Source organism: Maniola jurtina, chromosome 1 (assembly GCF_905333055.1).
Source record: "Maniola jurtina chromosome 1, ilManJurt1.1, whole genome shotgun sequence".
In the NCBI taxonomy this organism is placed as follows: Eukaryota; Metazoa; Arthropoda; class Insecta; order Lepidoptera; family Nymphalidae; genus Maniola; species Maniola jurtina.
In genome coordinates this window covers 10,746,409-10,773,500 of record NC_060029.1, presented here as the reverse complement: position 1 = coordinate 10,773,500, position 27,092 = coordinate 10,746,409, and the positions used below count along the sequence as shown (strand labels likewise).

The 27,092-nt window shown below is 37.0% G+C and overlaps 1 protein-coding gene across 11 annotated transcripts in view; it reads left to right on the top strand.

Moving 5' to 3' along the window:
- The window catches only part of LOC123867741 (protein muscleblind), a 208,901-nt gene that overhangs the window by 104,597 nt on the left and 77,212 nt on the right, over nt 1-27,092 (top strand). For all 11 annotated transcript variants that reach the window (XR_006796507.1, XM_045910059.1, XM_045910017.1 and 8 more), the window contains one exon: nt 7,881-8,576. Coding sequence is in view for 10 of the 11 variants with exons in the window: in XM_045910059.1 (XP_045766015.1) it covers nt 8,388-8,576 (189 nt within the window). In the remaining variant the exon portion in view is untranslated. The remainder of the gene's footprint in view (nt 1-7,880; nt 8,577-27,092) is intronic.

The window sequence follows — 27,092 nt, the reverse complement described above, 5'->3', positions numbered from 1 at the left end:
CCATATATAATTCTTCGGTCAAGTTATAAACATCCTTTAAGTAATATTCAGAGGTTTCAACAATCTTTCCATCAAAATCAGCCATAATTCTCTGATTAGTATCATAAAATGTTGACCATTCTTTCTCTAGGCTTTCCAATCTTGTTTCTATATAACTTTCTGTCACTCTCTCCTTCGGAGATTTTTTAAAGTTTACGAATCCTTTGGTAATTTTTTTGTAAATATTCTCCTGTACTCTTACTAATGAATCCATTTTCTATGTACACCAAAACTATTTCAAGTTGTGTATTATTTAATTTAACAACAAGTTAGTTCAAGGTAAATTTCTTCAAAATTTTGTTAAAGTTCAGACCATGTTCTATTTTAAAGGTTGATCAAGATTATTCTAAGTGTTTGAACATAAAACACTTAGCCAAATTCGGGCATGGATTCCCCGTCTCAACCAATTATATCTTAAAATTTTACAAGTCCATGACTCCATGCATTTTTTAAAGTTAATTATTCCACTATCTTAAGGTTCACTTTTGGTTAGATGTTATTACGAGTTAATGTACTTACAGTTTTCCACGCACTGGTACTCACAAACACACACACTTAAACATCACTTGTTTGGTACTTCCACCAGGGGGCGCAACTGTCGTCGCAACTTCACTGACATCCGGTCTCGAAGATCCATGAATAAAACTCGTGGTATAGGCGAAGACATTTATTAGATAAATTTCAAGTTGATATACGCTTCATTGCACACCTGTTTAATAGCTTGTTGTAATTTAAATCAGCGCCATCTAGTTCGTATGAATGTAGTTTATTCGGTCACGATTGGACACCGTGAAAAGAATCAGAAGCCGATCCTTTGACGCCGCCATTCTCAGTTGCTTGTTTAATGCTCGAAATAAAACGATGTCCATTTGCTTTGAGTACGTTTAGTTATGTGTGCTCAAGGAAGGATTACATTTCCGATCCGATTCGTTTCCTTCCTTTTAAATGCCAGCGTATAGAGATGCTGAATAAGGCATACGTGAGTTTAGAGATATCTATACAAAATCTTCACGTTTTCTTGCTCTGAACTGCGCTGCTTCCTTACTTTAAAACTTCAAACGAAATATAGGTAAAGTATCTTTAGAATCATTTTACGTTAACCTGGAATAGAAAAAGTTTTATTTTATCAGTTGCCAAAAGTTACAGTTTTGGTAACTAAGTAGGTAAGTATTTATTTTATTCCCATTTATTTATAATAAATACTTCCTATTTTTTCTTTGTTGCTAATGTTTTGTCTGAAGTAATACATATTAGAGGTAAATTTTGGATGTAGTATAAGTAGTCTCCGGAACTAATGAACCGATTCCGAAAATTGATAGATGGCTATATTATCCCTGAGTCTCTAAATTAGGCGAACAAAGTCGCGGGAAAAAGCTATTTAGGCTAGGTACAAATAGTTGATTCATTATATCGATCTCGCCCGGCATAAGCCGAAAGTTTGGCTTTGGATTAAGCGCTCTCGAAATTCCTGAGGATTGCCTAGGCCCTAGGCCGATCGTGATGATATCTCGGCATTGGACTATAACATACCTATAACTAACCCACATTATTTTATTACTAACGATTGCACGCCGTTTCTCTTGGCGAAAATCCATATCCATACTTCCATACTAATATTATAAATGCGAAAGTGTGTCTGTCTGTCTGTCTGCTACGTTTTCACGGCCCAACAGTTGAACCGACTCTGACGAAATTGGGTATGGAGTTAACTTATATCCTGGGAACGGACATAGGCTACTTTTTATCCCGGAAAATCACGAGATCCGCTTAACCGATTTGTATGAAATTTGGTACCGAGGTAGCTTGCATCCCTGTAATCGAAATAGGCAACTTTTTATCCCGAAAAATCAAACAGTTTCCACGGGATCTATTAAAATCTAAATCCACGCGGACGAAGTCGCGGGCGTCCTCTAGTAGTACATATATAGCTAATTATATTGGTTTGTAAGTAGCGTTTCTACGGTTTAGTTGTGTTTCTTTAAATAAACTTGGAGTTATCTGAGTAGACAATAAGGCGACGTTATTAGGTAACTTTTCCTTATTCTCTCTGAAGGATCGTAAGATGCACTCATTAATCACCACAAAAGTTGCAATTCTTGACATCAGCTAAAAGTTTTGCCGTCTGTCTATAGTGGCAAGATGCGCCAACAACAAACTGTGGAAGTTGTAATAGGTTCTTCTTAGGACTAGTATTCATCTGCGGCTTAACTTACGTAATATTTTGGAGATCTTTTTGATGAGTTCCCATAAATTCTTTTTAACCCCCGACCCAAAAAGAGGGGTGTTATAAGTTTGACGTGTGTATCTGTGTATCTGTGTGTCTGTGTATTTGTGTATCTGTCTGTGGCATCGTAGCGCCTAAACGAATGAACCGATTTTAATTTAGTTTTTTTTGTTTGAAAGGTGGCTTGATCGAGAGTGTTCTTAGCTATAATCCAAAAAAATTGGTTCAGCCGTTTAAGAGTTATCAGCTCTTTTCTAGTTTTCTTGTAGAAAAGAAGGTTACATAACCGTTAGGTTCATAATATTATGTCAATTGACAAATATCAAGCTGTCAAGACGGACGTTGCCTAGATATACATAATTATTTATTTGAAAATGATTTGTCGGGGGTGTTGAAAATTTTTAATTTACACTTGTAGTTGTAATGTATGTAGCTAACTAAGTCTAGGAATGTGTATTCTTTGGGATTTGTTGAAAACATTCTTGCTTCTGTCGACATACCATGTATTGCTATCAAACACAGTTCGGTCAATTATGTAAATGGAATCGTCTAATTCGGCGTGCTGAAAAAAATTCGATTATAATAATTATTGATATTTACTTAATGACTTAAAAATTTAATAAGTAATTGACCATAAAAGCACCCGAGATGCATGGAAATGGTAAACTGAATAATTATATAATAACTAAGATAGCTATTGACATTATTAGGTTTATCAGTGTACCTCTTATATTGTGGAATTTTATTTAAATTTCATAAAGTTTACTTTCCCGTAATTTTAGGTCGTTGTGCACTAAACAAAGAACTAACAAGGTTCAGCTTTTGGTGCACAGGCTTATAATAAGCGCAGGGCTATTATAAAGTTAATCTACTTTTTTAATTGACTTGTTAGATTAGAGCGGCCTAGTTGTTGAAGCTTATATAAAACGGTTGCATTCGTGAAATGCTATGCGATGGGGTGGTGTGTTAAACTAAATTCTGAATCGAAAATTCGTTCCGAATTGAGTTAATAAATTCATTTTTGGTGGGTGGCTAGATTTTGATGATACTTAATTAAATATTTTTTTATTTTTTGGCCATTTCTTTTTTGCGTTTTTTCGTTAACGATTGTTATAGTTATCTATATCTATCCATATACGTATACATAGTATATTTATCCATACGTATACGTATCCATAATACGTATTATTATAAATGGGAAACTGTGTTTGTAGATTTTGACGATGTTTGGTACAGAGATAATAAAATTAAACAGTGCCAAAGTGATTTTTATAAAACCTTAATCCACGTAGGCGAAGTCGCAGGAGTCATCTACTTGCTTGCATCTCAGAAAAAGATGTAGACAACTTTTTATTCCGGAAATTCGAAGAGTTCCCACGGGACTTTTGAAAAATCTAAATCAAGTCCACGCAGATGAAGTTGCGAGTAGGTATCATCTAATACCATATAAATTACTTCCATTGTTTTTCCGAAATATGGCGAGGTTTTTTATTTAGTCAGGCTTTAACTAGCTCAGTTAATCATTATACAGATCATCAATAATAACTATACAACAAGTATAACTTGCTTTTCTTTTTATTGGTTTTTTTATTTTTTCTTAGGTATAAAAGCCCTTAATAAATAAAGGAGAAAAAAAAACTAAACAACAAAGTGTTGCGTGTAGGATAAAATATGGCTTTCGCTCCGTGTGCAAACTTAGTGCGTCATAATAAATGAGTGAAAAGTTATTTCGTAAATCGGAAACGTGTTGGTTACGTAAAGAATGCCACAATGCACCCGTGTCAAAAATAAAATTTGAATATTATGCCTGAAGAGCGCGTCGCTGCGTTCCCGCACACCGGGCTATTTTCAACTGGGTTATGCTTTAAATAGCACATTACGATAGGATTTGGTTTCACAAGTTTTTCCCTGTAACCGGCCCCAGACAGTCACGTTCCTACTCACGGCGCCCACACAAAGAATTTTTCCACCTCTACCACTCGTTGGCCTGAAGTCGCCCCGCGTGTAACGTTTCACAATGCCTCCTCTTCACGTTGACCAATAATGTGCCAAGAGATCCGCTGGCACTGGCGCTGGCGCTGGTGTTGGCCCAGGTATTTGTAATCATTCCACAATTCATTCGTCGCGTTGTGACTCGTGAGGTCGTTCAGTTTGTATCAATGCAATGTCACTGCAGTAGCAAGCCAATGTACAGTCTATAGAAGTTAAAGAGCGCATCAAAAATAATTAATTGACAATGTGTTAGTATCGGCTGCTATGCTTTATTTATTTATCCACAGTAATAAATAAAAGTACTATCATGTGTATTGGGAGTTGGGACACCGTTATAAAATGACTTAAAAAAGGATGTGAAAGATTGTGAGACCTTGATGCATTGCGTGGCAAGCTGTGGACGCAATGGCTGTGGTTCCGCCAACACACTTTTGATCTGTGTTGACAAACCGACTTAGCAGCTCACGCGTCAACGTATGGGCCAACTCTTATACAATACTAAAGTGCCCAAAGCCTACATGATGGCTATCAGCATTGGCCAGATCTATCGGTACATTGGCTAACGTGAACAGGGATTATAATGTTTGATAAAAGCCACAGCCTCGGTTTTAAGCGTCCCGTTTATATTTTATGCGGCCATTAATTTTTGGCTGCAAGTAATAACGTCGCTGATAGCCAGTGGAGCAGTATTTACATGCGCGTCCGGCTAGTGTTATTATTGGTAACGACACCTGTCTAAAATTCACGTTATAATCTCGTGCGTATACTTCCCACCTGCCACCGCCCGTCCTAAAACAGAACAGAGTAGGCTCAGTACGAGTAGCACAGCTCGATGACGTTGATAGATTTCGAGCACCGTTATATTATAACGTCAAAGTAAAATGGATCCAAACTCCCATATTTTATGGTTTTAGTTCTTCCATACTCAATACGTCCATACTTTACGCCCCAAGCAAAAACTTTGTAAAATATTTAGATATGGATTAAAGCGCCGGCCACACAAGCCGCGTATGCGTCGCGTAATCGTAGACGTAGCGCGTAGGTACCATTGCGTTGTAATGTATCGAACTGTATGAGACATGGCATACCGCTTGCGTGGCGTGAACATTCGCGTAGACGTAATGCGTGCAGTTAAGTCTATGGATTCACGCGCGTCATTACGCGCGTGTCACGTGTAAGTGCTTGGTGTGATTCGGCTTTAAACCGCTTAATACGAAGTTTAGATTTTATTCTAGCGTTTTAGAAAACTATCTGCCTTGTCGATATGTGCATGTTTGTACTAAGGGGTCTGTTACTAGTTTATCCAGCCGGACGCACTGTACAGTGGACTGGTAGTCTGAAGTAAACAACAACAATGACGTTATAATTTGTAAATTACGTAATCGTATATGTATGACTGCGTAGGTACCTTCCTATTTTGTATTTTTACCTGACTACGGCAAAGCCGAAAGGAAGGGTTATGATTTTAGCAGTCTATGTATGTATGTATGTATGTATGTAAATATGTATGTATGTTTGTATCCAGATTTTGTGTGTTCCACCGTAGCGCCTAAACTACTGGGCGGATTTTGATGAATGAGGTGTCAATCGATTCTTTGTAATGGCCCGGGTGACATAGGCTATACTTTATACGAAAAAAATCGGCCTGACGGAAGTTACATCAAAAAAAGTGAGGGTCTCAAATTTTTTTTTATTGCTATTGTGTCGAGTGGGATGTCCAACGAAAGAGAAAAAAATTCTGAGTTCATAAATATAAATTTAGTTAGTATTAAAATATACCAAGCGACAGAAACCCCATTTTACTATAATTAAATTCATTTCGATTAGACATAACAGATGGCGCCACTAGCTGCTTACAACGCATAGCTCACAGAATTTCTCATATAGTACGTAGTTGAATACAGTTCTTGCACCCTATTAATTGATTATTCTTTTTATTATTTAAATATATAGTATATAGTTATCATTAAAATATATCAAGCGACAGAAATCCCATTTTATTATAATTTTATTATTTTTCATACAGCAGCGCCACCTATTGGCTATTTGCGAGACCTCAGTTAATCGTCGCATCATAGACTTATTAAAACGGAAAAGTTTCAAATAAAAAAAAGTTGGAAAAACTATAACCCGACTACGGAAAAAATAAGACAACTTGAACCCGACTTGGTACAAGTAAAATAAACTAAAAAGAAAGAAACAAGATTGTGCTTAGTGCTATCATCGTCTTGATTGAGATTCAACACAAAGGCCGTGGTCGCGCGTTGTCGACAGCAAAAAGAAAATATTCTAATTTGGTAGACAAATAAAATCACTGGGAATTCCGTCAATCAAGGATAAGAAATAAGCTGTCGACAACGCACGACCACGGCCTTTGTGTTGAATCTCAATCAAGACGATGATAGCACTAAGCACAATCTTGTTTCTTTCTTTTTAGTTTATTTTACTTGTACCAAGTCGGGTTCAAGTTGTCTTATTTTTTTCGTAGTCGGGTTATAGTTTTTTCAACTTTTTTTTATTACTAAACATTTTCTCTCTTTATGTCATACTAGAGGATGCCCGCGACTTCGTCTGCGTGGATTTAGGTTTTTTGAGATCCCATGGGAACTGTTTATTTTCCGGGATAAAAAAGTAGCCCGGGATATAAGCTGACCCTGTACCAAATTTCGTCAGAATCGGTTAACTGTTGGGCCGTGAAAAGTGAAAAAAGGAGAAGGTTCTCAATTCGTCGGGTTTTTTTTTATGTATGTTCCCCGATTACTCAAAGACCGATTTGGATTTTTTTTTTGTTTGAAAGGGTATACTGTGCAGGTGGTCCCATATATATTTGGTGAAGATCTGATGAATATCTTCGGAGATGGAGAACAGAACTCCTCAATAGATAGGAGCAAATTGCTCGCGATCAGTGTAATAGCTTAGTGAACAGTAGGGTTTTAACTGGGCATAGCATATTATAGTACAGTGGGGCCACTAAAAATTGTGAAATAAAAAAATTTCAAAAGAAAAATAAAACCGACTTCAAAAACCACAAACACTAAAAAGTAAAAAATAACTTTTATTTAGCTACACGTGTAATGTACCTAGGTGTGAAGTCGGGCGAGCTTCACTCTTGGATTTCTAATTTTGTTTTAATATGCTCGCTCGACTTCATACCTAGGTACATTACACGTGCAGCTAAATAAAAGTTATTTTTTACTTTTTAGTGTTTGTGGTTTTTGAAGTCGGTTTTATTTTTCTTTTGAATTTTTTATTTATTTATTTTATATACTTTTTATTCTGTGCCCAAAATAGACATACGTTTATCTGTTATCCGTCTAGTCTTCAACTTGTACGAAGCATCAAATTAAACGTTAATCGAAATGTCATAACACCAAGGTGTACATTTATTTTCAAAGGATGTATGTTATGTATCTGCTGAAGAATACAATTATTATTACAAATGAATGTTATTCTGGTGCAACAATTTGTCTGAAACGTCACTTGTTCTCTGCTATGCTATGAAGGAGTGGTAGCGCGAGCCTACGGACGGCCTCCGCGCGCGCTTGCTAACCCGGCAGCCGCTTGAGCTTGGCTCCGGGGCACCGCTGGCACCCGGAGAGTAACCAGTGTGTTTTGTTGTTCGCAGAGTTGAGCCCCGCACCGCACCGGCTTGCTCGCTGACCGCCGAGCCGCTAACTGCTTTTTTCGCGCCCTACCGTCGCCCGCCCAGACCCGCACCGGCCGCCGCCTCCGCAATGCTCGCGCACCAAGCACCTCTCGCCCTCTACTAAATCAACCGTCAACATCGATACGAACGCGTGTGATAATAATAATTTAATACTTGCCTAAATAAGCTTGCAACGTCGGTGTCTTTAATTCTAACATAATAATTGTAAGATTAATATTTAGATAATTAATCGGTCGAACCGCGCGCATAACGCCGCGGAGTTCGTGTTCCTACGCGTGTGGAGAAGTGTGTGTAGTGACGGGTGCGCGAGCGCCGAGTGGCCGCAACGTCCGCAGCTCGTGAGCAAGTGAGCAAGTGAGAAGTGCAAGTCCGGAGCGCGCCGCGCGCTCGCTCCCCTCTGCATATGCGCCGCACTCGCTCAGCGTAATAGCGCGCGCTCTTCCTAACCCCGAACTCTGTACAACGATGGCAACCATGGTGAACATGAATAGCCTCCTGAACGGCAAAGACTCACGTTGGCTCCAACTCGAAGTGTGCCGCGAATTCCAAAGGAATAAGTGCTCGCGGCCCGACACCGAGTGCAAGTTTGCTCACCCCCCGGCCACCGTTGAAGTACAGAATGGAAGGGTCACCGCTTGCTACGACAGTATCAAGGTAAGATTTTAATCTCTCAATCATTTTGCAGCATTATCTCGCCAATTTCAACGATGTGTTTCGAAGTAGTTATGCATTTTCGACCTGTGTACCTATTCAGTCGTTTCCACCGTCACAAAATATTAAGAAATCTAAATTGCAGTACGTACCTAATATACATATAGCTATCAAAGAATTACTAAGTGTGTACTTGTACAGTAAATGTACAGTAAACATAGATGGTAAAAAAAGAGTCCCTAAAACGCAATTGAATTGTTGTTCGCCTGAATTAGACGCTTGAGACAACATTTTCACCGCCGCCATTTCGAGCACCGACCTCAATTCCAAGGCTAGCCTGGAATGACGTCACCCGCCCCACCGTGGCCGCCGTCTACCATTGTATGGGAATTGGCATCGCGCTAACATAATGAACAGGACGATGACTCGACGGCGCCTTGACTTATTATAGTTATTCCAATCCATATTCGAGAGTTACGGTTTGCATATCGGTCTGAAATTGGCCATACTGGTGGTTATTCTAAGCGGCCATACGAATGTACAAATAGTAGGTAGCTAGATAATTACGTTTTATCTTACACAAATATATTTAAAATCTGGGCATCTATAAAGAAAAGATGTTTAATAAATACCTACTGACCCAATAAACGTATATTCTATCGATGTCTCTAGAACTGACTGGAATGATATCTTTACTGCAGTCTTCGTATAACACAGCTTCTTCACAATCAAAAAGAACGTCTTACCTTCATCAACATATATGTACCTTTATAGATAAATAGATGAATGGGATCTTGTATTGCATACAAAAAAAAAATACATAGAAACTAAAAACTAACACGATTTGTTGCAAAAGCGGCCAAATTATTATTTAAATTACCTCCTATACAGAAAATATGGAAATTGGAACTAAACATTTGAACAATCCTATTTAAGAGGAAAACCTATGCGAATGACATTGACGATTTCCCCTTCAAACTAGCAATTTTGACATGTCATGACCCTCTATTGACAATTAATCAAGCAGACATTTCAATCTGCGAAATTTACGCGGACTTTTAGTATTTTGACGTAGGAGGGTAAAAGATCCAGTACATGAACGAATAAGGACTACCCTGACTTTGACCTAAAATTAAGATATATGAGAATCGTTCTATATATAATTTTTATATATTTTTTTATCTGTGTCTATACACAGTAGGTATACACTCTTAAATTATTTAAATATCAAAAACGCAAAAAAATGCGTGGTATTAATTATTATAAATTATTTTATTGCCAGTAAATGAACTGGGAATTTCAGTGAATGAACGAACTCTATCTAGTGCATAAACTCTCGATTCCTATTAATAAATTCTTAAGTATATTTTCGCCTTGGAATTTAAAAAAAAATGTCAGATTTTCAGTTTTTGACTTATTGTATATTTTTTTCTACATTTTGCGCGATAAATCAAAAACTATTTTACATAATAATAATAAATAAAACCTGTTTTAGAAGACTGCAAGTTACAATAGAGCCGCTTGGAACAATTTTTTTTGCTGTTTCTTCTGGTAATATTCACAATGCAGAAATAATAATCATCATGGTGTTAAGATGGTTTGCGCCAAATTATAAAATTTTTTTTTAGTAAAAGTAGTTAACTATTCTTATTTGCTCATAAACGCAACGAGGAAATACAGCTTCCACATATAAAAATTTGAGTCCAGGCCTTGCTGTTAGCTGCTAATGGGTTCTCAAAGTAGCCCGAGTATGCTTGTTTTACTGGGCACAAAAGGAAAGAATGAAAGGAGCTTACCCAGTACATCTTAAAAGATCCGTTATAGATACATGCATCCTGCCATGCCTTACCTATGCCAGCCAAACATGGGTCCAGACAAAGAATATAAAAAGAAATAGTGACTTGCTAAAGGGCGATGGCAAGGTGCATAAATTAAGCAAAAAATATTCAAAGTGAGAATTGAAGACATAAGAAAAAAGACAAAGCCTACAGACACCTTGAGACATGCCCTAAAACTGAAATGCAAATGGTCATATTGTATCGATTTTTACAGATGAAAGAAAGACAGGTAGGTAGACCGAAGACGCGTTGGTCTAATGCTATTGTGCAAATCGCGAGAGAAAATTAGCTTGATAGTACCAAAGACAGAGAGAAATGGGGATACCCAAGAGGGATCCATATCCAAGAAAGCAGAATACCAGAATAAATATAAAAAAAATTCAAAAGAAAAATAAAACCGACTTCAAAATCACAAACACTAAAAAGTAAAAAATAATTTAAGTTATTGTGGTTTTTGAAGTCGGTTTTATTTTTATTTTGAAAATTTTTTATTTCAAAATTTTTAGTGGCCCCACTGTACTATAATAATATGCCATGCCCAGCTAAAACCCTACTGTTTACTAAGCAATTACACTGATCGCGAGCAATTTGCTCTTATCCATTGAGGAGTTCTGTTCTCCATCTCAGAAGATATTCATCAGAACTTCATCAAATTTATATGGGACCACCTGCAAAGTATACCTAGCTTTTCAAAAAAAAAAAAAATCCAGATCGGTCCAGGCGTCTTTGAGCAATCGGTGAACATACATTAAAAAAAAAATTGAATTTGCTCTTATCCATTGAGGAGTTCTGTTCTCCATCTTCAAAGATATTCATCAGATCTTTACCAAATTTATATGGGACCACTTGCAAAGTATACCCTATCAAACAAAAAAAAAATCCAAATCGGTCCAGGCGTCTTTGAGTAATCGGGGAACATACATAAAAAAAAAGATACCAACGAATTCAGAACCTCTTCCTTTTTTTAAAGTCGGTTAAAAATATACTAAGATTTACTAACATGGTGTTATACCATAGAGTAGCAAACAGAGGCAAAGCTTCTAAGAAGCGAGCAAAATTTATAACTATTTTGGTAGGGCTGGCACTGGAGGATACAATTTAATTAACAATAGTTATTTGTTCAACAAGATGGTAAAGTTTGTTTTTGTTGTGATTGCCTAGTTTAAATATCGATCTTTAAATATCGATCGATAGATCTAAATATCGATTTTGAACGAAATCAGTCAATTTAGAAAGAATTATAAATGGTGCCAACTTTTTTAAATTTTGGTTACAGGTTCCTATTTTGTGATCCCAGGGAGCTCTAAATATCGATTTTGAACAAAATCGGTCAATTAACAAAGAATTTCAAAATGGCGTCGACTTTTTTAAATTTTGGTAACAGTTTCTTATTTTGTGATCCCAGGGAGCTCTAAATATCGATTTTGAACGAAATCGGTCAATTAACAAAGAATTTCAAAATGGCGTCGACTTTTTTAAATTTTGGTAACAGTTTCTTATTTTGTGATCGCAGGGAGCTCTAAATATCGATTTTGAACGAAATCGGTCAATTAACAAAGAATTTCAAAATGGCGTCGACTTTTTTAAATTTTGATAACAGTTTCTTATTTTGTGATCCCAGGGAGCTCTAAATATCGATTTTGAACGAAATCGGTCAATTAACAAAGAATTTCAAAATGGCGTCGACTTTTTTAAATTTTGGTAACAGTTTCTTATTTTGTGATCGCAGGGAGCTCTAAATATCGATTTTGAACGAAATCGGTCAATTAACAAAGAATTTCAAAATGGCGTCGACTTTTTTAAATTTTGGTAACAGTTTCTTATTTCGTGATCCCAGGGAGCTCTAAATATCGATTTTGAACGAAATCGGTCAATTAACAAAGAATTTCAAAATGGCGTCGACTTTTTTAAATTTTGGTAACAGTTTCTTATTTCGTGATCCCAGGGAGCTCTAAATATCGATTTTGAACGAAATCGGTCAATTAACAAAGAATTTCAAAATGGCGTCGACTTTTTTAAATTTTGGTAACAGTTTCTTATTTCGTGATCCCAGGGAGCTCTAAATATCGATTTTGAACGAAATCGGTCAATTAACAAAGAATTTCAAAATGGCGTCGACTTTTTTAAATTTTGATAACAGTTTCTTATTTTGTGATCCCAGGGAGCTCTAAATATCGATTTTGAACGAAATCGGTCAATTAACAAAGAATTTCAAAATGGCGTCGACTTTTTTAAATTTTGGTAACAGTTTCTTATTTTGTGATCGCAGGGAGCTCTAAATATCGATTTTGAACGAAATCGGTCAATTAACAAAGAATTTCAAAATGGCGTCGACTTTTTTAAATTTTGGTAACAGTTTCTTATTTCGTGATCCCAGGGAGCTCTAAATATCGATTTTGAACAAAATCGGTCAATTAACAAAGAATTTCAAAATGGCGTCGACTTTTTTAAATTTTGGTAACAGTTTCTTATTTCGTGATCCCAGGGAGCTCTAAATATCGATTTTGAACGAAATCGGTCAATTTACAAAGAATTTCAAAATGGCGTCGACTTTTTTAAATTTTGGTAACAGTTTCTTATTTCGTGATCCCAGGGAGCTCTAAATATCGATTTTGAACGAAATCGGTCAATTAACAAAGAATTTCAAAATGGCGTCGACTTTTTTAAATTTTGGTAACAGTTTCTTATTTCGTGATCCCAGGGAGCTCTAAATATCGATTTTGAACGAAATCGGTCAATTTACAAAGAATTTCAAAATGGCGTCGACTTTTTTAAATTTTGGTAACAGTTTCTTATTTTGTGATCCCAGGGAGCTCTAAATATCGATTTTGAACGAAATCGGTCAATTAACAAAGAATTTCAAAATGGCGTCGATTTTTTTAAATTTGGTAACAATATCCTGTTTTGTGATCCTAGGGATCCTCAGATATTGATTTTGAACAAAATCTATGACAGTTCAAGAAAATAGATTTTAAACACTATTTAAATTATTATCATTAACATTAAATTAAATGAAAACACGACGCGCGACGTGTACTGCAGCCCCTGAGCTTGAGCACAGGCCGAGCCGATATAAACCGATTTCTCTCCGTACGCGACGTAGCGCCTGTGCTCACGCACACACGCGCCTCAAGCTTGTAGTAGTGTACCTATCGTAGCGCGCTTGTATGAAGCTTTGACTCTGTTCGCTACTCATGTGGTTATACAACGCAATACCACACTAACAAACACTCGTACAAACATACAGACAAGTATATACTCACACACACTCACACACACACATGGACGCACGCACACGCACTTTTGAACGGTTTGAACGGAACACGGTTTTGAAATTGAAATTGAAAAAAGTGTAAGAATTTGTAAGAAAATATTTAAAAAAGGTATATTAGCCGGTTTTTTATTCCAGCTCTTAATACATGTAAAAACGTCCAATCTGTTCATTTACTTGAGCCTTTACCCTAGTACCTAATTATATCGACCGCCCCATATCAAAACAAAGTAAATGTCATTTTTCCGAAAATCGTTTTATGTCATAAGCCTAACTTTCATAGTATGTCCCGTTGTATTGTAAGGACACCCACATTAAAGTAAAATTAAAAGCTAGTAAGTCGCTTTGACCATTTTAAAACATAGTAAGTCTATGAACTGGCTAGGTTTTTTATACATTAATGCGCCTTACTAAGTTTTTCAAAGGAATTAGATAAAATAAAATAAATATCACCCATTATCTAAATACCATGTCAAAACAGTAAATACTTAATGATGCATTAAAACTTAAAAGTAAGATAGGAAAAGTCAATGACCTCTACATGTCAACTGTTAAATATGGCTTGCAAGGGAAATACTTTGCATACTTACATAATGTTTTTAAGGTTCCATATCTCAAAAGGAAACACGGGACCCTTATAGGATCACTTTGTTGTCTGTCTTTCTGTCCGTCTGTCCGTCTGTCGTGTCTGTCAAGAAAACCGATAGGGTATTTCCCGTTAACCTAGAATTATGGGCAGGTAGATAGGTCTCAACTCTCATAGCCCAAGTAAAGGAATAAATCCGAGAACAAATTTCGTGATTCTAGATCAACGGGAAGTACTGTATAGGTTTTCTTGACGGACGGACGGACAAATGGACAGACAACGAAGTGATCCTTTAAGAGCTCCGTTTTTCATTTTGAGGTACGGAACGCTAAAAAAGAAAGTGATGCACATCTAATGAATAAATGTGTAGGCCAGTCTTCACACTAAAATATTTAAACCCCTTTAATTTAAAAACTGTCATAGCCTAGTGGTTAGAACGTCCGCCTCCTAATCGAAGGTCGGGGGTTCGATCCTGGAATCACGCACTACTAACTTTTCAGTTATGTGCGTTTTAAGCAATTTAATATTGTATATCAAATCTTTGAAAAGAGCAACCGCCGAGTTTCTTGTTGAAGACTACGGCCTAAACTTCTCTTGAATTTAAACCACTTACTAGGTTTTGATCTGAGAAAGAAATTTGACATTAATTGACAAAATTAAGAGACCTAAGCTTGTATAAGAACACAGAAGTGTCATAATTCGTGTTCACTTTGCCTAACGTCTCTCGGAGAGCAGAGAGAGATTTAAACTGTTTCTTATAATCACTGGCCATATTTCAAATGCGAAAGTGTGTTTGTTGGTTTAATATTCAATCACGCTGCAACGGAGCAACCAGTCGACGTGGTTTTTTGCATGGATACATTTAAAGACCTTGAGAGTGACATCTCTCTCCGCATCGTATTCTTTATTGCTGAGGGTTGTGACCTCTTTCCATTATTCCTACATCTAATGGTAGGTTTTCTTGGGATAATAATGCGGTGGGTTCAAAGAGCCTACGGAACTCGACTAGAAAAACGAGATTTTGACTCTTAGTTTTAACGGTTATGAATTAGTTATTATTATCAGTGATAAAATTGATTAGGGCTGCCAGGTAAAATGACATTTATCTCGGAAAATCAAAGAGTTTCCACGAGATTTTTTCCAAGTTTGCGCTACTAAGTACATATATTATGAAGAGGAAAGGTTTGTTTGTTTGTTATCGATAAACTCTGAAACTACTGAACTACTTGCACTAAAGACATAATCATCAACATCAACCGACAGACGTCCACAGTGAACATAGGTCTTTAATAGGGTCTTCCACATGCTACGGGTTTGCGCCGCCTGAATCTTTGCGCTTGCGCTTGACGACAATCATGCTTTAAAGAAAGCAATGATGAGGTCCAAGTTGGAGCACGCTTACCTGGAAGATGCCTATTCACTCTTGGCTTGCAGGTATCTATGGTATATATGGCAGGAAACACGGCCGCCGAAATGGCGTTCCAACCTTTAGGCTCTCCCCATTGCCCGCAGCATGAATCTGAGCTTCCTTATGATGGTTATATTATGTACATATAATATCTCATAAGAAATCTCTAACACACAATCCAGCTAAGTAAGTCCAATTTCGAAAAAAGCTAGCTAGCCGACAAATCTAACTCAGGCAGCCTTCGGGAACCTTCGAGATGTCTCTGTCCAAAATTCCTCAATGCTTGAAGAACAGTCTTTGAATAGTGCATATTGTCAGTGATGAAATATGGATCCGAAATATAGGTCTTTTTTTTGTACACAGGAAATGCCTGACGCATACCCCTCCGTCATGTGGGGCTTGCACCAAACTTGCACTACTACGAAATCCATTTCGGAACACGGCACCCGGAACGAGGCGCGCTATCTCCTAACATAGGTATAATACCTATTTAGAACACTTACTATCTGTCATCATAATCTATGACAACCTCCGAGTATTTACCTGGTAAAACCGTAACTTTAGAATAAAATTTAGTATATAAGCAGGCTTCATTTAGAAATGAAAAAATCCCTATTTTATTTTTCAACGATTATAAACACAACTTTCATTCAAAAATAATAAGCTTATATTCATTTTAAATAATATTTTGCGACGAAATGACGCGCACAGTCCTTCCGCCATGACAGTCCAGTGGACACTGAATTCCATAGAGCGCCTGCAAGAAAATAAATAGCACAGGAAGTTTTTTGGTTAGTTTTAGATTATTTAAGAAACGAAAAACATTTAGTATAAAACTAACAGTTAAAATTGATTGCTAAACCTAAACATATCATTTTCTGGAGGTTGGCTTCAAAGTATCAAGATGTTAAAGAAAACTTTTACAGAACAAGTTGCGAACAGCAATGTTTTCAACTTGGTTTTTTTTTATTATTGGGATAATGTATACTAAATTAAAAAAGGCCCTTATAATCTTCACAAACTGAAGTTTTTAATTGCATGTATTTAATAGCTGTTAATGCTTTAGAAAAATAAACAATTTACTTCAAAGTACAGCATTTTTGCGATTTGTCAAATAGCAATTACCTTAATTGGTACACAATTATAATAGGTGCATGTTGTGTACAATCATACGTGGAAAAATCAGTGAACTCATCTCTCAGTAAATTATGATGGTCCATCAAAATAAAACATAAACATTAAATTGGGATTATTTTTACACTAAATGAAATAAATACGCTACAGTTGGAGTTTATCGGCCGGCTTGTTGGAGCATTACGTGATACGGTGTTATCAGGTCCATTAAATGATAATGACGTGATAATGCGTAGATATTTTGCCAACTTTAATAGTATTAAAAAAGTTTAATTCCATTCCCCGTTTTAATTTTTTTTAATCTTAAACCAACTATTCTACTTCACTCACAGCTCGACTTGAATGTACAGAAATATATTATAACACTCACTAACAACAATCTAGCTTAAAGTGCAATCCTCTTACAAATTCCATTATATTTATTCCGCCTCAAATGGTACGAATATACGAATTTAGTTGTAAGTTCGGATTCTTTTATTTATTAAAAAAATAAGCAGTCCCTACTCCTTACACTTTAGGCAAAGCAGTATCCCTGTAGAATCAAAATTGACGAGTTACGACCTTGATGAGGTCTATACTTGGTACCTACGATTTCTTAGTTGTTATTATTTGCAGTGTCATGAGGTGATGAGCCCTCCGAATGATGAATATTTTATTGTGACATGAGAACCAAAGTGCGCAGAAACCCGTAGAAATAGGTTCAGTTTCAAAAAAGCGTTTAATTACATATCCGTCGAAACTCAAATATACGAAAGTGGAAGGTACCTGGTACATAAAACTGTTTAACAAAGCAGATCCTTAAAACGCCCGTATATGTTACAATACGCGTTTGTTAATATTTCTCTACCTTGATATTTTCCTTTGATGCTTGGATGAATAACGCGATCAAGAGATAAAACGCACTGGAATCGGAACAGGGACCACTCACTCGGCAAAGATTTCCACGGCTGTCGTCTCTCAGGTTGGCAGTTATCAGGACGCCATTTCAATAACTCGTTGTGTGTGTAATTTTACCTTGAAGCGCTTCTAGCATCCCCTTGTTGGCTGTTCAGTATTTGTGCGAGGCAAAATGTCTCCTATTTCGCAGATACCTGCTCACTGTTTATCGCTTTGGTGATTCTATGCCTGCACAGTTTTGCTACATTTTCATACCTCAACCTTCATCGTGTACTAAAGTGAAGTTTGGCGGTCACTATGCGAAAAGTTTCTCTGTCTATAGTTTTTTTTTATTAATTTTGGGTATCCAAGCACAGTCCATCCATCCATTTCAATATTATCCAACCATTTACGTATTTGGTGATCTGGAGACCTCTTGAATATAATGTCCGCTTCCAACTAAGTAAATCTTAGGAACCTCTTTAATGTGTTCTTTTTCGGGTATCTTGTCGTCTACAGTTTACCTTTTAAGTATTGTATTGCTTCCTTGTGTGTATACAAGAAAAAAAGAATACTCTTAAGTGCACAAAATCCATATTTATCAAGTTGATTAAAGTTGACTTAGCTGAGTGGAACAAATTGACGCATGTTTGTAAATAGTCATAATAATGGTGATGCAATAACATGAGCCAATCGTCAGTAATTTTTTTATGTTACGAATAAATTACATTATTTTATTATTATCTTAATTACTATATTTAATTTCACAAGACCCTCCCTTTTTCAATCTGCCCAGAATGCAGAACGGTTGCACACACTTCCATATCAGAAAAAACAGACTATTACATTATGAAGTCTTGTATTTCATCTTCGGAAGAGTCTCAATATAATTTTATCTTTTGGAGGTCTGATGACACAAAGGAGGTTTCGTCTAAAAACCTGCCGCACGTGAAAATCACAAGTTATAATACGTGGTCATGTTTAGCCCTGTTTACACCTTATACAGTAAGTGCTCATTAATATTTTGTTTCCCTGAAAAGACACTGCATTACGTTATGAAGTCGTGTTTCAATTTCTACTTGGCAAGGTCAGAACGGAAGACTCAACTAAATTTATCTTTGAAAGTCTTGTTTAGACTCAAGATCCCGGTCATACGTGAAAATCACAAGGCCAAGCGACTGCATAAATTCAAATCGGTCATGTTTTAATTTGGAGTCTAGACGTTAAACAGTAGGACGCTCTTCTTTGCATATTTTGTCAATTATAAGCAATCACCAGTAATAATATGTTCTTACTTCCGTATCTAAAAAAAAATATTAGGTACATTGTGACATCTTGTGTTGCAATCCCGATTTGGCTAGGTCAGAGCAGAAGAGCCTCAACTATGTATTTACCTTTGAAACTCTCACATTGACTCTAGATGCTGGCCATACGTGAAAATCACAAGCTTAATACGTTTAAACTGGTCATGTTTGGTTCTAGACGCTAAACAATAGCCGGTGCGATGCATTGTGCGGGTTTTGTGCAGCGTGATATCGCGCGCCCGACAATGGAGTCGCCGCCGACGCCGCGTGCTCCCGATGCTTATCTTTTCTCTTGCCGCGATCTGGGTTCCTTGCTTTAGCCGAAATTTTAAAATATGCATGGGTAACATAGTTACTGAGTGTGTTTATGGATCTTTACTTGCAAGGAGTTACTTTCACCGCGCGGATATTACATTGTAGGTACGTGTAGACTCTCTCTGCGTCGTTTTCCTCATTGCTGATGGTCGTGACTCGAGATAATGGAGGTTCTCTTGAGATATTAATGCTAGGCTAGTGAAAGAACAATCATTATCAGATAATAATCATTTATTCTATGTAAGTACACCAAGTAAATTCACTTAAGTTCAACACTATTAAATTCATACTTAATAATCGACGAATTCTTATTCGTCCCGGTTGAGGTGGGTAAATTCTACCCCTGTAGTGTTAGGAATCAGGATTGAGGGAGTTGGAACTTTGCGTTCACAATTCATGTTCACGGGAACGAAGTTCGTTTGGGAGATATATACTTTACCTTATGTATCAATTTGAATCAAATACTTATACAATTATTTATAGTAAAGCTTTAAAACGGATATTGCTAAGTAATTCTAAGCAAGAACAAGTTGCGAAATAATCGTAGTTAAGTAAATAAGCAATGTATTTCTCAGTAAACAGGTCGATCAACTGCATCTAAGTACGGGTAGATTGAATTCGATACCGTCGCGATTAAGGCCGCCATCTTCGTGCAAATTGTCACCACATGTACCTAAAGCAATCGAGAGCTGATCAAACACAGACCTCCCCGCCCCGTATTGCGTCGCGCCGCGGAAACGTCTCCCGTGATTAAGCCTTCAATTACGCGATATGACGAGGGGGTCATATTTGATTAGGCTACGTGTTGTGTTGATTAAAACGAGCTTATTGCCTTATTCACTTACGAGTGAGCCTGAAACACAACTCACCACAACCGTGCAAGGCGACGTTAATGTGTCTATAGCGACTCCTAGAAGTAGAATTCCAAGGAACTATATGAAGGCATAGCACACATAAAGGACACTTCGCAGCGCGCATGGATGTTGGGCGCTGCAATACAAACTGCTTCATGTACTTTGTTCTCTTGTTGTGTTATAATTCGCAAACGCGTGTGACCACTGAGTGCATGCACATGCAGTCGACATTGCGCTGCGCTGCCGCGCTGTGTGTCTGTTTAAGCCTTTATAAAATAACCCACGCTTGTGTCCCCGAACTCCGCGAATCAAACCGGATTTTGGAATGGCTCCGCATGTAAGGCGGCAAGTGTCGTCACTTGACATTAAAATGACCATGAATCATTGACCACGCGTTCGACAGAGATTATGGGCAAAATGCGGGACATGAGAATGTCCAATCGCCCACACATTTTCTAACGCCCATTCACGATAGCGATATAGCAGTAGGTTAAAGTTCACATTATCACACTAAATTGAAGTTTAAATTACTGCTTAATACTACAGATGCATTATTATTTTTAGAGATTTTCAGGTTGTGTGCAAAATTATGAATTACACGTAGAAAACTACAGAGTAAATTCTCTATAGCGAACAACTCCCTATAGATGGAAACCTACTTTGAAACCGTGAAGTATTCATTGACAGTCATTGACATTTAGCGTAATAAAATTGTTGATTTCTTGAACTTCGTTACAGTTTACTGTTATACAAGTACAACACAAGAAATAGGATAAGTAGTTACCTCGTGAGGTAGTAGGAAAGGATTTATGGACCAGCTGCTAGTACCTACTAGCAAATGAAATAATAATGTAGCTACATTAATTGGTTTTGAAAGTATGCAACGGTATACGTACAATATTATAATAATATTGTAACAGATAGCGTTGGGCCATAAACCATTCAGATATTCGGGGAGTATCCCGCGAGAGACATTAAAACTGAAACACAGACGATGCCGCAGGCGCAATACGCCTATATAACAAAGTGAATACCAAATTTTATGCAATCGATAAAAGTGTTAAGTGTAGCTATTTTTAAATAGTTGCTAAATTCAGAGCAAATTAAGGTATAAGACTGAGGCTACACGATGCGTTTCCGCTGCGTTGCAGAGCCTCACAGCTGTGGAATCGAGTGTTGGGTGCCACACGGGCACTGCGTTGCCGGTCCGGCAAAAAGAATGGCGTTGCAACGCACCACGTATTTTATAAAAATACTTTCCGTGGTTAGCGCGTCGCGTACCAGCGTAATACCAGTTGCAGTAGTGTCGCAGCGACACGTCGCCTGCTTCTGCTGCCTGCAGTTGGACTTGCACCTTTATTATATTGTCATAGCCTCTAGAGTCTAGACGCAGCAAAATGAAGCGCAGTGACGCGTTATTTCGAAAACTTTAATAACTTTAAAGTTCACATAAAGATAATGTACAAAGTGTGAAACCATATTGTAAAGAAGCGGGAATTGGCTCGACCCTCATTTAAATACATTATACCTACAGTGGAGTTAAAGTTCAGGTCACTTTGAAACATTAAAAAAGACTGATTCACAACGCGCACAATCCTGCATGCAAGTGCCAATAACAACTGCACAAATTCAATTCGGAAGATGGATGCGAGAACGCATAGGTAACGAACAGCGAACAATAATAGATTATCGTAATGTACTTGTACCTATATTTATGCCTCTTCAGAGTTGTAAGTAAACCTGTAGATATGACTTCGGCTATGCCAACTAAACCGCACACAAAGTGCAACGGTGATATTATGTCCAACGTGGGTCTTAAAAGTTGTAACACTGCGATGTGCGCGTAAAGGCCACGCTGTTGCAGTCGCGTCTTGAAACTCTGTAAATCACGTGTGCTCGCGCTCCGTGCCGCAGTCGCGCCGCGCCGATGCCGATGCCTGAAACAAACAAAACGCGTTGTTTGTTTCAGGCTTTAGAGTTTATACTTCATGTCAGATAGGTAGGTACAAGTAGGGTTTGTAACATTTAAAATACACTTTAGTGCTAAGTAAATAAACAACGGATTATTTTGTTTATTATATTAAAATAATATCATATGTTAACAGCATACTCGTTCCTACTTCAAATTCGTTGAAAGCATTATCGTCGTCTCCACATTTCAGACTTCAGAGATCACGCTACTAACTAATTGAGACCAAATGAGTTGTTTTCAAAGAAATAACAAAATACATGTCGGTGGAATAAGATTTTACGTCAAATATCTGGTAGATAATTGCTATCGCCAATAAAATTGCCTAGCGTTTAAATGCTAGTTTCAAATAATCTATTTTGGTACAGTTTTTTGTTACGTTGGTCCATGCAATAAATTGTTAGATAAGTAGCTACTAGTGCAATTACATAAATAGCCCAAAAGCGCAGAGTGGCGATTGGGTCATGAATTTGACGCGGTCTCGACTACCTACTTGTTCAGTCTGCCAGACTGACATCATCGGCTGGCCGGTAGGTACCTACGTGTAACATTTTGTTTTGTTCGTCTGTTTCCTCATTTACAACACCAATAACTATAGTTAACCACTTCACGCATTTAATTTTAGTTTCATGAAGCGTGTGAGTTTATTTTTATTACTTTGTAACATCTTTACAGGTCAAACTTGATGTTATTCTTTGAATGGTAGTTACTATAATCTAGATAGACTACTGATCTAGAAGTTGAATTATGATTTATTAATTTATAAAAATATTTTCTTTGTACTGATTTATATGGTGTAAGTACGATCGATGTTCATGTACATCTTTTTTCATTTTTTAATTTGATTTATTGCTCCGGTTGTGGCCAATTTGCTTTATTCTCATTTATTTCTCAGTACACTACAGTGAATAAATCTATCCTTCTCAAATAATGCTCACATTTTAACAATCAGTTTCGACTTTCGATATGACTCTTTAAAACTAGATCTCTGCAATATAATTTACCTGAACTGATACGAATGCTCGAATTTCTATGTAAAAGCGACTTACCTTACCTGTATAAGTACGTGGGTAGAGTAGAGCGATAGTGCAGTTCCACGTAACGACGATTCGAAAATAAATTATTGTATACCGCTACACCCACGCATTCGTTTTCATCGTGTTGTATTGTAGCACATTTTAAAAATAATCCTTGAACATAATCGAAGAATATACGTACTTAATATTTGCTTTAATTTCGCTCACGCATCCAAAAATAGAGCGTCAGGATGATGAAGTTGATATGTACCGCAAATCTCTCTTGAAAGCTAAATGTCGTAGTTACCTATCCGTAGAATGTTATCTAGACATTGAATTGTTTATAGTTATCGTATACAAAATAAAAGTTAGTCTTTCGGGTAATAGCCAAATCCCAATCCCGAAATGCAAAGTAAAATAAGCGATTCCGCCTTTCTTATCACAAACGAAAAACGGACCAAAGTGCGGCTTGCAAATCGATAGGCCAGGCTTTATTTGCTCATTTTTAGTATTTTTAGAGGCTGCCCGCCAAGTACTCCCCTGCAGAACATTTGGAACATTTAAAAGCTGCCAGTAATCTCGACTCGCGCATTGTTCGCTATGCGAGTTGTTTCACAGGTTGCGAACTTTGTGGCCGGCGGCGTGCCTGCCCCCACGCGCCGATTGATAGCTCTTTCTCTAATATACCCGCTATTCATCGTCACAGAGTCGCGTGGGCAAACAATTACACTCGGCCAAATACTAGAGCGTCTTTGCCAAATGCTAAACCATAATCTATAATTCTAGGTACACATGTAAGAGGTTAAACTAAATGACTGACATATCAACGTTACGTACAGCTCGGCTGGCTGGGTCTAGAAACTTGAGATTTCACATGTAGGCCCTCTAGCTTTTGCCCGCTACATATACATAATTACGTAATTTATAGCCTTTGGCTTATAAAATAGCTTTCTAATGCTGGAAGAATTTAATTCAAATCGGTTCAGTAGTTTCAGATTTTATCGATTACTAACAAATAAATCTTCCCTCTTTATAATTTTGATACAAACTAATCCACAATATGAAAAAATTTTGAGAAGTTCCAACGGATTTCTAAAAACTTAAAGCCACGAACGGGGTCACTAGTGATCATTTCTAGAATTAATTAAAGATTCATTATCGCTGAGCTGAAATTGCTGACCAGACACAAGAAATCTATTGTAGATGTTTGAATGTCGACAGACTCTACAATACTTACCATACTTTTTTCTGATAAGCGCCAGTCTCATACCGTAAATATTTGTTGAAATGAAGCCCCTGAATAGACAAGATGTGGTGATAAAGTTTTTGAGGAGAAATGTTTGATTAGCTAGCTTGTAATATTTGATTCCTTGCTTTCGTATTCTATCCATCTACTCATTACTCATTAGTTGAAACATTTTGATACTCTCTATTATAGTCTCATGTATATAGATTTATCAAATATTACGACGGGTTCGAGTAACAATTTTCATACAAACAAGTTTACTGTCCACAATTCTATTTATGTACACATCACACACATCTTGCACTTTAGCTTTAACACGAAGCGTTGATACCCCCTTTGTTACCCCTATATGTATTACTAGCTGATGCCCGCAGCTTCGCCCGCGTGGATTGGTCAGATCCCCTGCAGCATCAGGATTGAGGAATTGGACTCCAAATTTTTTATGAAACAATGTCGCAAAGTTTCACTATCGATTAAAAAAAAATACGCAAATCGGTTCAGAAATCTCGGAGATTTCGGTGTACATAGGTAGAAAAACAAAACTCCCTTTTTGAAAGTCGGTTAAAAAAGAAGCCTATGTTACGCCCTGGTCAATCCTCAACTTATCTGTGAAAATCCCGTCAAAATCGGTTCAGCCGTTCCGGAGATTAGCCTTTTCAAACAGACAGACAGACAGACAAAAATTTTAAAAACGTGTTATTCAGTGTTGGTATCGTTCAAATAACCATATGAGCTTAATATGAGGTAGTTATTTCGAAATTACAGACAGACACTCCAATTTTATTTATAGTATTATATTAGTATTATATTAGTATAGATAGTATAGACAATAATACTAAAGTAGTATCTATTTGTAAGTACAATTATAAAAATTGCTAACTAACAAGTGTAAATTAAAAATTTATAAAACCCCCGACGATCCAAAGTATCTGAGTTTTCCAAAACATCATTTTCAAATAAATAATTATGTATTTAGGCAACGTCCATCTTGACAGCTTGACATTTGTCTATTGACATAATATTATGAACCTAACGGTTATCTAACCTTCTTTTCTACAAGAAAACTAGAAAAGAGCTGATAACTCTTAAACGGCTGAACCAATTTTTTTAGATTATAGCTAAGAACACTCTCGATCAAGCCACCTTTCAAACAAAAAAAACTAATTTAAAATCGGTTCATTCGTTTAGGCGCTACGATGCCACAGACAGATACACAGATACACAGATACACAGACACACAGATACACAGATACACACGTCAAACTTATAACACCCCTCTTTTTGGGTCGGGGGTTAAAAACAATTCAAGCCATCAGTTATTGAAATAAAAACTTTTGGATGATTTTGATTTTTAAGTTCCATGTAGGTTCCTACCTTATATTTTACGGTTTATGTAGCCCATAATTTGAAAAACTATAAATACAATAAGTAATTTATTTGCCTATTCTTTTCGAATCTTTAGTCTAAATTATGAAACAGATAGGTACACGATTTCCTCGATAGGAAAAAATATGCAAAATCCTCTAAATATCTGAATTTTTGTAGTTTACTAGGCTGTTGCTCGCGACTTCGTCCGCGTGGATTTAGTTTTTTCAAAATCCTATGGAAACTCTGATTTTTCGGGATAAAACGTAGCCTGTGTGTTAATTCAAGGTACCTAGTACCTATAATCTATTTCCATTCGAAATTTCAGCCAAATCCGTCGAGTAGTTTGACGTGACACAGTAACAAACATACATACTCAGTACTCACAAACTTTCGCCTAAAATATTCGTGTGATATATCATGGATATATGAGAAACGATTATAAATTTTTAGGGTTCCGTACCTCAAAAGGAAAAACGGAACCTTGATAGGATCACTTTGTTGTCTGTCTGTCCGTACGTCCTTCCGTCCGTCTGTCCGTCCGTCCGTCCGTCGTGTCCGTCAAGAAACCCATAGGGTACTTCCCGTTGATCTAGATTCATGAAATTTGGAAAAAATTGAAAAAAACCACATAGGTATTCGGGATTTTCAGATTTATTCCTGTACTTGTGCTATAAGACCTACCTACCTGCCTTTCATGATTCTAGGTCAACGGGAAGTAGGTACCCTATAGGTTTCTTGACTTACAGACAGACAGTCAACAAAGTGATCCTATAAGGGTTCCATTTTTCCTTTTGAGGTACGGAACCCTAAAAAACATTAAAATGTGTTTCAATTTTCAAAATAAGATAACTATACCAAGGTGGGGTACGGTAACCCTCAGTGCTCGAGTCTGACTCGTATTTGGCCGGTTTTTCTGTATTTTTAACCCCCGACCCAAAAAGAGGGGTGTTATAAGTTTGACGTGTGTATCTGTGTATCTGTGTATCTGTGTATCTGTGTATCTGTCTGTGGCATCGTAGCACCTAAACGAATGAACCGATTTTAATTTAGTTTTTTTTGTTTGAAAGGTGGCTTGATCGAGAGTGTTCTTAGCTATAATCCAAAAAAATTGGTTCAGCCGTTTAAGAGTTATCAGCTCTTTTCTAGTTTTTTTGTTGAAAAGAAGGTTAGATAACCGTTAGGTTCTTAATATTATGTCAATTGACAAATGTCAAGCTGTCAAGATGAACGTTGCCTAAATACATAATTATTTATTTGAAAATGATGTTTTGGAAAACTCAAATACTTTGGATCGTCGGGGGTGTTATAAATTTTTAATTTACACTTGTTTAACT